The 13,413-nt window shown below is 39.5% G+C and overlaps 4 protein-coding genes across 6 annotated transcripts in view; 2 read left to right on the forward strand and 2 right to left on the reverse strand.

Annotated features, from left to right (window-relative positions):
• Positions 1–5,063, forward strand: part of eml5 (EMAP like 5) — a 37,428-nt gene extending 32,365 nt beyond the window's left edge. For both annotated transcript variants that reach the window (XM_086127295.1, XM_086127294.1), the window contains exons 41-44: positions 12–115; positions 979–1,132; positions 1,915–2,015; positions 2,094–5,063. In XM_086127295.1, coding sequence (XP_085983421.1) covers positions 12–115; positions 979–1,132; positions 1,915–2,015; positions 2,094–2,130 — 396 coding nt within the window. In that variant the 3' untranslated portion in view covers positions 2,131–5,063. The remainder of the gene's footprint in view (positions 1–11; positions 116–978; positions 1,133–1,914; positions 2,016–2,093) is intronic.
• A 920-nt stretch (positions 5,064–5,983) lies between these two features.
• isca2 (iron-sulfur cluster assembly 2) lies at positions 5,984–7,617 on the reverse strand. Its single transcript, XM_086126808.1, has 4 exons — positions 7,522–7,617; positions 7,158–7,323; positions 6,547–6,662; positions 5,984–6,470 (listed from the first exon to the last, which is right to left on the reverse strand). The coding sequence occupies exons 1-4, from the start codon at positions 7,581–7,583 to the stop codon at positions 6,296–6,298; spliced, it is 519 nt and encodes a 172-aa protein (XP_085982934.1). The 5' UTR covers positions 7,584–7,617; the 3' UTR covers positions 5,984–6,295.
• A 315-nt stretch (positions 7,618–7,932) lies between these two features.
• On the forward strand, positions 7,933–10,637 carry LOC147196226 (NPC intracellular cholesterol transporter 2-like). Its single transcript, XM_086126809.1, has 5 exons — positions 7,933–8,048; positions 8,279–8,368; positions 8,960–9,067; positions 9,134–9,306; positions 10,178–10,637. Exons 2-5 carry the CDS (start codon positions 8,290–8,292, stop codon positions 10,259–10,261), a joined length of 444 nt encoding a protein of 147 aa, XP_085982935.1. The 5' UTR covers positions 7,933–8,048; positions 8,279–8,289; the 3' UTR covers positions 10,262–10,637.
• Positions 10,638–10,672: 35 nt separating this feature from the next.
• gskip (gsk3b interacting protein) lies at positions 10,673–13,378 on the reverse strand. Of its 2 annotated transcripts, none has more exons than XM_086126811.1 (4): positions 13,126–13,378; positions 12,484–12,586; positions 11,688–11,930; positions 10,673–11,461 (listed from the first exon to the last, which is right to left on the reverse strand). In XM_086126811.1, the coding sequence occupies exons 3-4, from the start codon at positions 11,925–11,927 to the stop codon at positions 11,303–11,305; spliced, it is 399 nt and encodes a 132-aa protein (XP_085982937.1). In that variant the 5' UTR covers positions 11,928–11,930; positions 12,484–12,586; positions 13,126–13,378; the 3' UTR covers positions 10,673–11,302. The 2 variants fall into 2 exon arrangements, with proteins under 2 accessions (XP_085982937.1, XP_085982936.1); XM_086126810.1 differs by having other exon boundaries at positions 12,950–13,378.
• Between the last annotated feature and the right edge of the window lie 35 nt (positions 13,379–13,413).

The raw sequence follows: 13,413 nt of genomic DNA on the forward strand, positions 1-13,413 counted from the left end.
TTTTGAATCAGGTGTCCACTGGTGCTTACAAGCGGCTGGTGTACGAGGTGCCGTCGGGGAAGCAGGTCACGGAACAGTCCCACATTGACAGGATTACCTGGGCCACCTGGACCAGGTCAGATGAGAAGCACAACAAAATAGTAGTCTCAATATTCTTGATTCCCAAATTCACATTTTACATTTGTTTCCCCTGTGGAACTCATCCCTAACTTTTCGCAGAAAAACATGTCAATTTGCGGAACTCACCTATTTGTGCGTTTTTTTTTTTTTGGGGGGGTATTCTTTCTGAAATGCTGTTTTTCCACAAGATGGGGCCAAAGCTAAATAGGAACGCAGTACTGCAATTGGCCCAAGGACGTATGTCGAAGTGATGTATCTCAACTAATAGAAAAGCACTGTACGTCGAGGGGAGCCAAATTTTCTGGAAGTTACTTGCGCTTTGGGTTCTTTTTTTTTGAAACCAAATAATCTTTAAGATATTTATTTGTAAGGGTAATGTTGTTGGATAAGTTTGAAATGATGTTAGTTTTTCTTCGGGGGGGAGACAGTTTGTGGTATATTTACGGTTTCGACTATTAATATAGGCCTGTGATTTTCAGTGTAGTACAAGTACCACTAATAATACAGCAGTTCCCTTTGACTTAAATCATTTACTATTTTTTTTTGGACAGAAGTGTTAATGTTCAAACTATGCATAATGTTTCAGTGGCTTACAATTATTATATTTACCGGTACTTAACAGTAATAAACCCTCAGTCTCATATTTTATGAACTACTTGGAGAGGTAAGTATATTTCAGCAAAATGTTTGAGAACCACCAAATAGAATATTACAAAGGTTTTTATAAGGAGCGTCAATTGCATTTTTTAAAAATATCTATTTCTGGCAGAACTTGTTATTGTATATGGTCAATCTGTATGGAACTCTGTGTGCATGGAAATTGCTGAGTGCTCTCCCTTCTTCCATCACTGTGTCCAGCGTCCTCGGGGACGAGGTTGTCGGCATCTGGTCGCGGAACACAGACAAAGCAGACGTCACCTGTGCCTGTGTCTCCCACTCAGGCCTTAATGTAGTCACAGGCGATGACTTTGGAATGGTCAAGCTCTTTGACTTTCCGTGTCCAGACAAGTTTGTAAGTACCACTATAGTTGTACGGTACTGCCTCTCACGTTCAATGAGAAAATAGATCTAGCACACCACAGTGGCAGAGTACACATTTGATGTTTAAAAAAAAAAAAAAAGACTGGTACCATCTACAAATGGCCATCTGTTCATTTGAGAGTTAAAATATTAATTTACATAACTTATATAAATGTTTATCATTTTTGTCTAGTTAGATTTTTATTTATTAACATAATAAATGAAACAAATTCAGTAACTAAAGCACTGTCATTCATTGTCATTTTATTTAACTGAGTTTACCAGTAGTTGGTCAAATAAAAAGTACAAATTAAACATGTATGCAAAATGATTTATATTACATTTCTATCGTAAATCTATCCTTTCAAATAAATGAAATAATATTTTTTTAATGCAATAGTAATAATAATAACCAGAGTTATTTAATCAGCCACATTTAGGTGAAACATTACAGCAATGTTTTGATGCAGCAAATAGCTTGGTCAATGGCATTAAAGAAAGTAACAGATGCCATATTTGATCCACCTTTAAGTTACACTGACATCAGTATAGCGATTTTCCATCACCTGCTATCATCATTTAGGGATGGATGTACTGCGGGATGTGTAAAACATGTTTATGGACATTGTATTTTGATGGCGTATAGTGATAACTGCTCCGTTACTGATGAGGAAAGGACCAGCCATTCATATGTTAATTGGCTATATTGCATTTTCATGTTATTTGGGAATGTGTTTTTTTTTAAACATATGTTATCATTCTGTTTCATTTCAGGCAAAACATAAACGCTTTTTGGGCCATTCGGCTCACTTGACAAATATTCGCATTACAAATGGAGACCGCTTCGTGGTGAGTGCTGGTGGAGATGACAGGAGGTATGACTTCAAATCATAACTCTCGTATGTCCACTTCCATGATGAAATGTTAACATTGTTTCATGTGTACTTTTGCAGCCTCTTTGTGTGGAAGTGTGTCCACGCCCCCCACTGAAGGTGACATACTGACCATCTCGCCTGACACCTTCCGGCGTGTCTCTCCAGTCGAGCGCAAAGAATGCATTTAAAAGATCAGGAGGGGGCCTGGCAGGTTCAACGTGAGGAATAAGTGTGACGCTGATGCTAACTTACTGCCTCAATACTTGGTCCATGTAGACATGCGCATCATGGTGTGAATTGTGAGCAAAGGTGGCGTGCATTCAATCAGTTTGTATGTGCATATCAACTAAGGCAGTGGTCCCCAACTACCAGCATGTGGACTGGTACCGGTCTGTGGGACATTTGAACAACAAAAAAAAAGGTTGACGTCAAACCACTCATCTCGATCACGTGAAAAGAGTAAGTCCTCAATAGAGCAAATTAGTCCCGAAAAAATGTGAGGAAAAAAAAACTTTCGAGAACTTCCACATAAAGGTCGAAATGGCCAGGCTGAAGAAGAGGAGGCTACGGCTGCATTTAAAAAGTCTCCACATCCCTGTTCAGATGTCAGGTTTTTGCGATACAAAATAAAAAGACCATGATAAATCATCTCAAAACCTTTTCCGACATTGTGACCTGTAACCTGTACAACTCACACTATTGTGGTTGCACAGGTGTGCACACACTTTTATCACGCTGGTGATATGTCTGTGCTCAGAATTAACCAATCACATTCAAACTCATGTTTAACGGCACTCAGCATACACCTGCCACTATTTAAAGTGCCTGTGACAAACCCCAAATAAAGTTCAGATGTTCCAGTTGACATTTTTCTTCTGAAATTGTTGGAATCCCATCCCACAGCACAAGTCATTGTCTGCAGAATCAGAGGGATCATGAGGAGGTATTCGTCAGGAAAAGGGTACAAGAGAATTTCCAAGGCATTAGACCATAGTGAGGACATTCTTTCTCAAGTTGATAAAATAGAGAATAACAGTACCAATACCAGCAACTGATGAAAAGAAGCAAGAAAATGTAGTTAGCGAGGTTCCTTGGAAGCTAACTGCAACAGTGCTGGTTGTTGAGAGAACGTGACACGGCCAAGTACACAATTATAAACGGATGTGTAAAAGATTTTTTTTTTAATTAATTTGAACAGGTTAGAAGTCGTGTCACCAAAACCTGGCATTTGAACAGAGGGGGTTAACTTTGTAGACAAGGTAAGAGATAATATCAGTAATTCTACTAAAAAAATGCAGGTTTTGCGCTACAAGCAATTCTCACACACCCAATCCGTTTTGCGTAATATGTGACCAAACTCAGAAAACAGGTGAGCCGTGGCATTCGCAATGCAAGAACAAGGGCACTTTAACGTCAACTCCAGTCGACAGCAACGGGGCAGTATCATGTCAAAAGGGCTGCGCCCTGAAGTGGCGAAGAACGGGTGAATGAATCGTAATTCTTCTTCCACAAATGCAACATTAATCAGAAAAGCTTGTTTAGACTAGCGGGGGCTCATAGAGCACATTATTGCAAAGAAAATGTTTGACTTCCACTTTAAGATAAACAAGTACAGGGCCCTAATTGCAACCACTGCATTGAGCGTAATGACGAGTTAGATTTTGAATTAGTTTTTGTTTTGATTCTGGTCTGTCAAAATATTGCTGAACGCAAAACTTGTTGGTGGCGAAAAAAATTGTTGGGGACTCCTAATTTAAAGCCCCTATCCCACTGAGCGGCGAACGATTGTGAGTTTTTGCGAAGGCAGCGAATGTTGCGTTCTTGTCAGGGTTTATTCAAGGTTGCATTTGTTCGCCATACGTTTGCCTGTCCTTTTCTTGTCCCAAGGGAATTTTGAACATGTTCATAATTTCCTTGCGGCAAGAAAAAACACAAACTGTTGGCAAAGGTTTTGCAAACATTCGCGACCTTGAACGAACCCTAACAAACTGATGTCAGCACGCGTTTTTGCGACCAACTGCTGCAATTTTTGCCCATCAGTGGGATGGGAACTTTAAGCGATACATTACTTTTGTGCGATGAGTATTTCTGTCCCACAATTGAAGGCCTATTGTTTACTGACAATGCCATTAAAATACATATACTTGTAGCAAACTCAATTAGCCTTAATGTGTTATGATTTTTTTTCCTTTTAACATATACTGTATATATACAGTATATTAAAATATATATATATATATATATATATATTCATTTTTTGGATCACGTTGTCATTTGTACGTTGTTTCTTTTTGCTGGTAATTCCAAATTGTGTGGCCTTCCTCCTGAATGTAACATCCACTATTATGTTCTGGATGTCAGCATGCCAAAGCAGACTATGCACTGTACACCCGACTCAGTCACTGTGTCACCTCTTGGTTCGTTTTTGTGCTTGTGTTGTGGTGCAGGTGGTTGTTGTTGACTGGTCGATCCCTCTCATGACTTAATTAATGAGTGCAGATGTGTTCATATTTGTTTGTGGATGTGCATGGAAGACAACCTGTCTAGAACACCGACCCTCCCAAGAAAATATCTGTAACTTGATGTTCCAATGCACCCTAAAATATTTCACCCACTTTACAGTGCGCTGCTACAATGTATTATCGTCACATTTCTATCAATATGAAGGGTGTAAGTTAGCGTTTTGTGTAATTGGACATACTACTTAATGGAATGTTTTATTTGAAGGGGAAAAAAAGTGCAAAATATTTTGCTTCGTTCAAGACACACACACACACGCATATATATATATATATATATGTATGTGCGTGTGTGTATGTTAAAAAAACACATTTTGATTTACATCGGTGTAAATATCATTTGTAGATATTGTTTTTGTATATTTTTGTGAGATGTTTCTTAAAGTCCGCTTTACTGACAAAAAAAAAATGAACAGGGCTTCTAACCCGTGAGTGTATGATGCCATGATGTGTGCAAATAGAAAAAGTTATTTAACCAATGTGATGAAACTATTGGTGCTCAATTATTAATAAAAATTCCTTGACTACTCTTTTGATTTCACTCATTAAACTTTTTTTTTTTTTTTTTACATGATCTCATGATCGACTGGGGAAATGACGGCACCAACTAAATTTTATGAAAATAAGAATTACCACATTTTTCCTGTGTCATTTTTGGAGCATTTCTCAAATCATCCTTGAAATTTGCAAAGCAAGAAATGTTTGAGTTATCCTCATATGTCTCACATTTGTCTTTTTAGAAAGTTGGCACCAACTTTAGCAAAGATCCATCATTTTAAGTTGAATTTATTTTGTTCATTCTATTAGGTTTTAATTGTTACTCCTGCCCCTGTAGTTACCAGAAATTTTCCTTGTGATGTACCAATTCCCATGTAGATTTAGTGGACACTATTGTGGACTGTGTGTTTGAATAAGTTATTAACCTCTAAGCTTCAAAACCAAACTCAAAACTCCAAATGTAGCACCCTATGTACGAAAGACTGATTTACAAATAGTAGGTTCTCTGCAATGACCTGATGCAGAATGTTGTAAGGTGAGAGACAATTCAACAAAGAGCCATCGTCATACATTTTGATTAACGTGACATAAGGAACCGACAATGTTAAAAACAGCAGGCAATTGGAAATAATCAATTGCATGGATGTGCCAAAGCATTTGCAAGAATGTCAAGAGTGAACACGTGGTTTTGACAATTTCAATTCTGATCTTAAAAATGGCAGCTGAGAAAAACTGCAAGCAAAATGCTTCTTGGGGCATTTCAATAACATGTACATGTACCCCCACATCACATTGCTGATATCTTGCTCTACTTTTTCAAACTCGTTTGACTGAATCACTGCACATCTGCAATCAATGATGCCTCAGTTTGTTAATAATCCACAATCAATTCCACCCAACAATCCATTATGTCAATCGTTGCATCAAATACATTTCACTAAACCACGGAAATTCACAATTTCATATTTTATTTGCAATCACAAATACATTTGTTTGGGTTATTTACATATTTTACATGCATGAAGGAATCATCAAAACAAGTTTTGCTTTTTTGTAAATCTGTTACAAGCTACTGTAAACTACTATAGTGATTTTTTTTGCCAGCGGTCACTGAAGTTTAAAGTTTAAAAAAAATAAACAAAAATGTGTATGGGGCTTGAAACCTCTTGTCACTTTTTACACTGGCCAGCCTGCAAAATGTACCTTGTCTATATGAAGTAGGCGACATTACACATGTTCTGCAGACCACCAGTGCTGTGTCATTTAAAGTTTGACAGAGAAGGAGCTTCCACAGGAACAGCCATGATCAGCTCGGGGATTCTTGAGCACCTGGAAGGTGGCACGGATGAGTTCTTGGCTGAAATCCACCGTGGCTCCTTTCACAAACTCCAGGCTATCCTGGTCCACAACGATCCCCACTCCGTCCTGCTCGAACACTCTGAAAGCACAGATATGTGGACAGAGTGTATATATAGAGAGAATTTAATGACGTGAATAGAAAGGGCATGCTGTACCTGTCATCTTCGGTCCTGTCAGCATCAACGGAAAACTTGTACTGGAAGCCGGAGCAGCCTCCACCTTCCACGCGTATTCTTAGGTACTCTCCTTCCACCATGATCTCACCAAGTCTCTGAAATAAAATAGCCATGTTTGTTTGGAGGTCAGTGTTCAAATTCCGCTGCAGACAAAATACTAATATGGCTCCCAGTTGTTAGAGACATGTTAATCTGCTTCACGGTTGCAAAGGCGTTGGCTAAACATTTGCAACCGTTTTAATGGTTGCAAACAGTTTTTCTTCACGAAAGAAATTTTGAATAATCTAAATTTGATGGGCATGCTCATCTCTGGTCCTGCAAAAGACAGGCTGTTTGCCACAGTTAACACTAATTGTCAGGACTCCGCTGCCGGTTACAACGCTAACGGAAGTCACGCTTGCTATTGGCCCATATAAAAATATAGTTATAACCACACCCCTGGCCATGTCAATCAAAACAAGAAAATGAATGTATGACACACCTCTTCTAATGGCTCTTACTACACGAGAAACACAGTAAAACCTCCTCTGTTCAAATGAAAGCTGTTCCAAGAGCACGAATGCAGTTGTTGGTGGACAATCGCTGCTCACCTTGACACAAGACTCGGTGAGATGGACCTTTTCATCAAGATCCGACCTCTGCTGGGTTGCGGCGCCACTGAAAGGTCGAAGACTCACAGTGGAAATGGGCTGAGGGCTGCGGAGGGGCCCAGGAAAGCGTTGTCTCGCCGCGATGTTGCTGAGGAGGGCAGAAGCCCTGCAAAACATCACTGTTAGCCATGTCATGGTGAACACGATCATGACAGTGTCAATAACACGATGAGCTCGTGAACGGGCGAGCTAGCAAACGTCATCCTGACGTTCAAAAGTTAAAATTTCTCATCTCGCATTATAAATGGAGGTTGGAAAAATATATATGTGAATGTCATCGTGCTAGAAGAAAGAACAATTTTACCTGGCAAGACTTAATAATTTGGACATTGACGCCGATATCATCGCTTGTCCCGCTAGTGCCATCTTCCATAACAAATAAAAAGGAAGTCCCGTCCCGAGTAAGGGGAAAGATGCTATTGGTCAATGCTCTTGTCATTCGTAACGTACACGCGAATGACTACAATGCGTAAAGTGATTGGTTGATGTACCTGCCAATCATGCAGTGTGAGCTTTTTTTAATTACCCTCATTGTGTCTGTCAGGCGTAAGAACCAGCCTTTTCTTATTTCTACCAATAATAAGCAACTGTAAAACGATTATTTATAGGATTATTTCAATTAATAATTGAATTATGTGTCTCTAATTTATTGCGTCCGTCCGTTGTAACTCTTTCCACAAAAGGCGTAACCTGGCAGTCTAAATATTGGACAAATTGATTTTAGGGCGGCACTTCAAGTCGCGTGATATGAGGAAATAAAACGTGCTGGTGGGCTGTCTGCTACCATACATCACTCTGCAAGCCGCTAGAGAAGCCTAAGAACGAAACCGGGTACTGTTTGTTTTATCGTATTTTACTTGAGTTTACTTTATTATGTTTGATTCAAACATTAGATGCTGAATGGCCAGGAAAAAAAAACTGTCCGTGATTGCGGGCTTGGTTGGGAGTGTGGCTGCCTCTTGGTTGGCGAGAAATCAATCGAATCACAGATTTAACACTATGTGCTAAAAGATTATTTGAAGTTGGATTTTGTCCTCAAGTCTTCAATGTTTGTTTTCTAGGTCGTCGAAACATGAATTTGAGAGCAGGCGTCGTTTTGCTCTGCTTAATGAGCCTCACCTGTGCGGATCCAGTCAAATACTTCGACTGCGGTAAGTCACCACTGTTCAACTACCAGTAACGGTCCACTTTTATTCACATCTATTAGGCTTCATTTGTATGCTCATGCATTAGATTTTTAAATGACTGTTTCTGTGACTTTTGGAAATCCCAGAAATATAATGGGAAAAGTGTGTGTATTTTATATTGACTTGTCAGTGACAAGTGCATACCAGGTAGACAGTTATTCACGTGGTATATTTAGTATAGAATATTTTGATTAAAAAGTAAAGGGGGAAAAAAGTTACACAATTTGATGTTATATACTGTATTTTGAAGTTTTACACTCATGGGCCGATTTGACCTACAACATAAAAGTCAAGTAAATTAAACAAAGGTGATTCTGGGCAAACGGCCAAATCGGTGAATGAATGAAACAAATAGAAAAAAAAAAGCAAGATAAATGCAACAAATTTAAAATATGATTACGGGTCTTATAAATGTAAAGCTCGTGGGCCAGATGAAAGAAGGGAGTAGGCCTTATGTGTCCAAGTTTTAAAAATGACTAAACTTCTACATCCACAAAGCCTCCTCCTCCTCACAAGTGATGTGCAATCCACAGACTATTTTTTTTGTCTTATCAGGCTCATCATCAGGCAAGGTGATCATTGTGGACATTACTCCTTGTCCCTCTCTGCCTTGCCAGCTGCATAAAGGACAGTCCTACAGCGTCAATGTGACTTTCAACAGCGGTGAGTGATCCTTATTGATTAGGAATGCCTTCTCACTGTTATCTTCATTTTATTTGTTTTCTGTAGCTGTGCAGAGTAAGACGAGCAAAGCCGTGGTCCACGGCGTCATTGCCGGACTTCCTGTCCCCTTCCCGATTCCCATTGAAGATGGCTGCAAGTCTGGAATCCAGTGTCCCATCCAGAAGCAGCGGAGTTATCACTATGTGAACGCGCTTCCCGTCAAGACGGAGTATCCTGCGGTAAGCATACATTTAGAAGCACTCTGAACTCGTCTGTGTACTTTTTTGAGTCCATAGATACATTTACACTGAGAAACTAAAGATAATGCTGAAAGCATTTTATCTTTTTGGGGATTAGCAAGTATCAATACCTGGTATCAGTATCAGGCTGACACCAACCTTCTTTCAAGGTATTGGATATTCATGAAGGCTGACTCTATCGGCTATCAATACTCAAAGCAAAAAAAAAATGCTTTTGCCAGTCATTACCAAGACTGGGCTGTGAGAGCAGCCTGACTACCGCAAAACAAAAAGTAGATTTGCCATTACAAGTGTTGAGCACCTTGACCATTTACGGTTGTCGGCCGTGTCTGTTCCAAGCAGATTAGGGAGGGGGGGAAACAACTCTTAATACTGTACACTGCAGAGAATAACAGCTCAAGATGGTGGTACCAAACCCGTACATGTGATTGTGCACATCTTGGTTCCTGCATACATGGTAGACCCTTCACCTTCTTCATGTTGGCAAGGTTGTCATTAGCTTGCTTGCCCCCCACACCCCTTTCTATTGGAGCTGGGCAGGTGTGAGTGCTACTAATTGATATGATGAATTAACTTCCAACTGATCAGGTGTGGTTGGGGAATCATTTTGATACTTTTGAAACTTTGTACCCATTTGCATTCAAACAGTACAAATCGTAAGCGTTCCAATATGTACAATGGTGTAGCCATTGGACCCTTAAAGGTAAAAATGTTGCCCCTTTTTTCTTGACTGTGCACGCACTGGTTTTAGAAGCTGAGGCCAGATATCATTTTCATCTCATTTCACTTTGAAAACTACCTTTACAAAAGGGCACCAGTTTCACTTCTTTTATTTTTGTCCCACTTCTAGATAAAGCTGGTAGTGGAGTGGGAACTGAGAGATGACAACAATCAAGATCTGTTTTGCATTAAGTTTCCTGTGCAGATTGTTTGAAACAAGTGATCTGCATAGCTGCTTTTTTGTTGTTTTCTTTTAAGGTAATCTTGACCAGTAAAAACATAATTGTAAATGATTATACATACAATTACTTGTTTTACTGACTCTGCGAACTGATTTTATAATGCATATTTTGGCACAATTTGATTGTACTACACCAGTGTTTAATGGCGCGTTGCAGACAACGCAGTAAACATTTGTTAGCAACGCTTAATTCAGCCACTACATTGTCCTAATGGCTGCTAGGTAGTCTGAATTTACACAACAAACATTTCTAGCTATTCAAACTTTTGTAATTTCTTACTGTCTCTGTGCTATAGAGAAATTGGAAACTGTCATATGTCATTAAAATAAAGAATTCTCAATGTGTGAATTTGAGTGCAAATGCAAAAAAAACCCCCACATTAATGCATTTGAGAAACTTGTATTGGTGAGCTCAAAGGCCAGCAGCAAGAAAGAGGGGCAAGATGAAACAGTCAGTAGTTGAATTCTGACAAAAAATAAATAAATCGCACTAACTGGGACACAAAGCTTAACAGTGAAAGCCAATCCACCATTCACTGCATTATGCTGTACCACAGAAGTACTCTACAACTAGCTTTGTTAAATTTTTGACGTGCCTTTTTTTTAAAATCTTGGTCGATAAAGAGGTATGTTGTACTTCTCTAACCAAACAGTCATTAAGGCAGAATATTTGTGCAATGAGGAAAGAGATTCCGCTTTGGCCCTTAAACTACTTTGGGGAAGTTGAACAGATACCAGTTGCCAGGTCACAGCATCAGTCAGATTTGCCTTGCAATGAGTACAAAAGATGGAGAATTCCTGTGCACGATGAAGCTGAAATAGTTTTCACAGTAAAGTCAATAGCAGAACGGTGCAATTGAGACCAAACAGCCAGCCAGGAATTATCAAGTCAATGGATGATCAGGAACAAAGCAAAAATGATAGGGCAAGGTATCCCTTTATGATAGCGGCAAGTGGACATTCGGTATTACTTTTTTTTTTTTTTTTGGGGCTCATTATAAACTTGCTTTGGTGTCACTGTCCATTTTGCTTGAGACTTTCGAGCCGCTGGAGCAAAGCGTTCCCAAAGGCTTCCCTGTAGCCTGGACTCAGTGTGTCCAGAAGCGAGTAAACTGTCTCATGGTACTGAGTGCTCAGGTCCTCATCCACTTCGTTAAAAGCATAGCCCACCACCTATTTGGACAAGGGGGAAAAAATGTGTAAAAGCGTAGGACACATCAATCTCATAAAAATTAGAGTACTGGCTATTCAACTACAAAATGACATCAAATTTGGGGAGACAATGAAAGTTATTCAATCATTGCATCCTATTTTCTCCATTTTATTTTCAATTTATTATGGCCCTCACAAGACTAGCTTAAACATGAAATGAGCCCTTATAAAAGAAAGCTTTCCCCACCCGCAGTCCTGCTTCTGTGAGCTCCAAGCAATAGTGGTTGCCCTCTCTTGTCTCCACATTGATATAAGCCACGTCTGAAGAATTGAGGTTTTTGGACACGTGCATTTGGGCCACAGCGAAAAGGACGTCGTTGACAATGGCGTCCGCCTCCAATCTCATGTCTTTGACGTCGCACAGCTCTACGCATTCGTCTTCAAAAGCAGATACCATGGGGTCCTCGGGCTGGCAGTCTACTTCCATTCCCTGCAAAAGACACACACACACTGCAATGTCATTAAAACATTAAAAATGCTGCTTTACAAGACACGAACTATGACCTCTCAAACAGCTGGTGTCATCGCACTTAAAAGTGCTCCTGTACTTCTAGTTATAAGTGTTAATTATACACTTGAGTAGAGTTATAATAGCTGGGAATAACACTTTCATTCTGTTGTTTGTTTCTGGGAAACAACCAAACAATGTCCATCAGCTCAACAGTCAAACAAGTTGACTCTTGTCTTGGCTCATGGGTGTCTATTCCCTGCATACCAGCTGCTAGCCCAAACACAAATAGTTTTCTGGGCCTTCACATTTTGAAGAATAGCCCCGCTACGAAGAGCAAAATCTCAAAAATGTTTGACATCTCCTTCCGCAAACAGATTTACAATTACCTATAGATTCCACAAGATGGTAGCAAAGCATTGCTAAACATTCACGATGAGCGTTACAGAAGACTACAACAGACCATGTCATTGTATACACCTGATATATTTGGTAGGGGGTAGTGCAAAGTATGTACAGATAGTCTATGTTTTACCTGACAGGGTATGTTGAACAGCTTCTGTTGGGGGGATTTGTGGAGATATTGCGGATGATGATTATTGCAAGAGCTGGGCTGATTTGCTCAGAATGTGTTGAAGCTACAAAAGATGTGAGAATACATGAATTATACATTTTGTCATATGTTCACTTTTTAAAAATGTATGTTTTACCTAAAATATGTGTGTGTGTGTACATATATATATATATATATGTACACACACACTTTTTTGTTTCTCTCTTTACAACTTTTTTAGGTACAGTATCTAGCTTTCTAGCAATTACGGTGTGACGTCATTCTGACAAAGATTTCCGATTTACCAGGTTGCTGGAACGCAGCATTGGAGTCCACTACGCATTATAAATACGGCACTGTTGTAGTTTGTCTGAGATTAACTTGAAAAGTTTGCGTAACACACCATACATTAATCACCATTTATCGGATTTACAGTGACACTTTTTACCTTGTTTCTTGTGTCTCGAGCAGTCAGCAAACAAACCCACGCAGTGTAGGCCACAGATAATTAGTGCGTTTCATCGTGCAGCACATGAAGGTATGACATTTGTTTCATTACATTGCAATCGAATGGCCATGGAACACGTATTTGTAATTTTTTTAAAAAGCGTGAATTTTTCTTACCGAGGTTGTGTTCTCTTGTGGAAGCTTCCAGCCCAGAGTGAGCTCTCCGTCGGGGTGGGTGAGGTGACTGTTGATGGAACCCCGTCGAGGCGTTATTTTGTGGATAACTAAAACTACTCTGTTACGTAGTAATACCGTTTTTCAGTTGGTCAAGTTTGAATCGAATTAATTACGTTAAAAAATGGATAAAGTAAATGTGCCGCAAGTGACACCGCCATGTTATGACGCAAGTGAGTTAATCCCACCTATAATGGTACGTCTCCAATTGGAAGAAATCTACTGGTTGTA

Source organism: Hippocampus guttulatus, chromosome 13, assembly GCF_054856545.1.
Source record: "Hippocampus guttulatus isolate MCC_2025c chromosome 13, RoL_Hgut_1.0, whole genome shotgun sequence".
Taxonomy (NCBI): Eukaryota; Metazoa; Chordata; class Actinopteri; order Syngnathiformes; family Syngnathidae; genus Hippocampus; species Hippocampus guttulatus.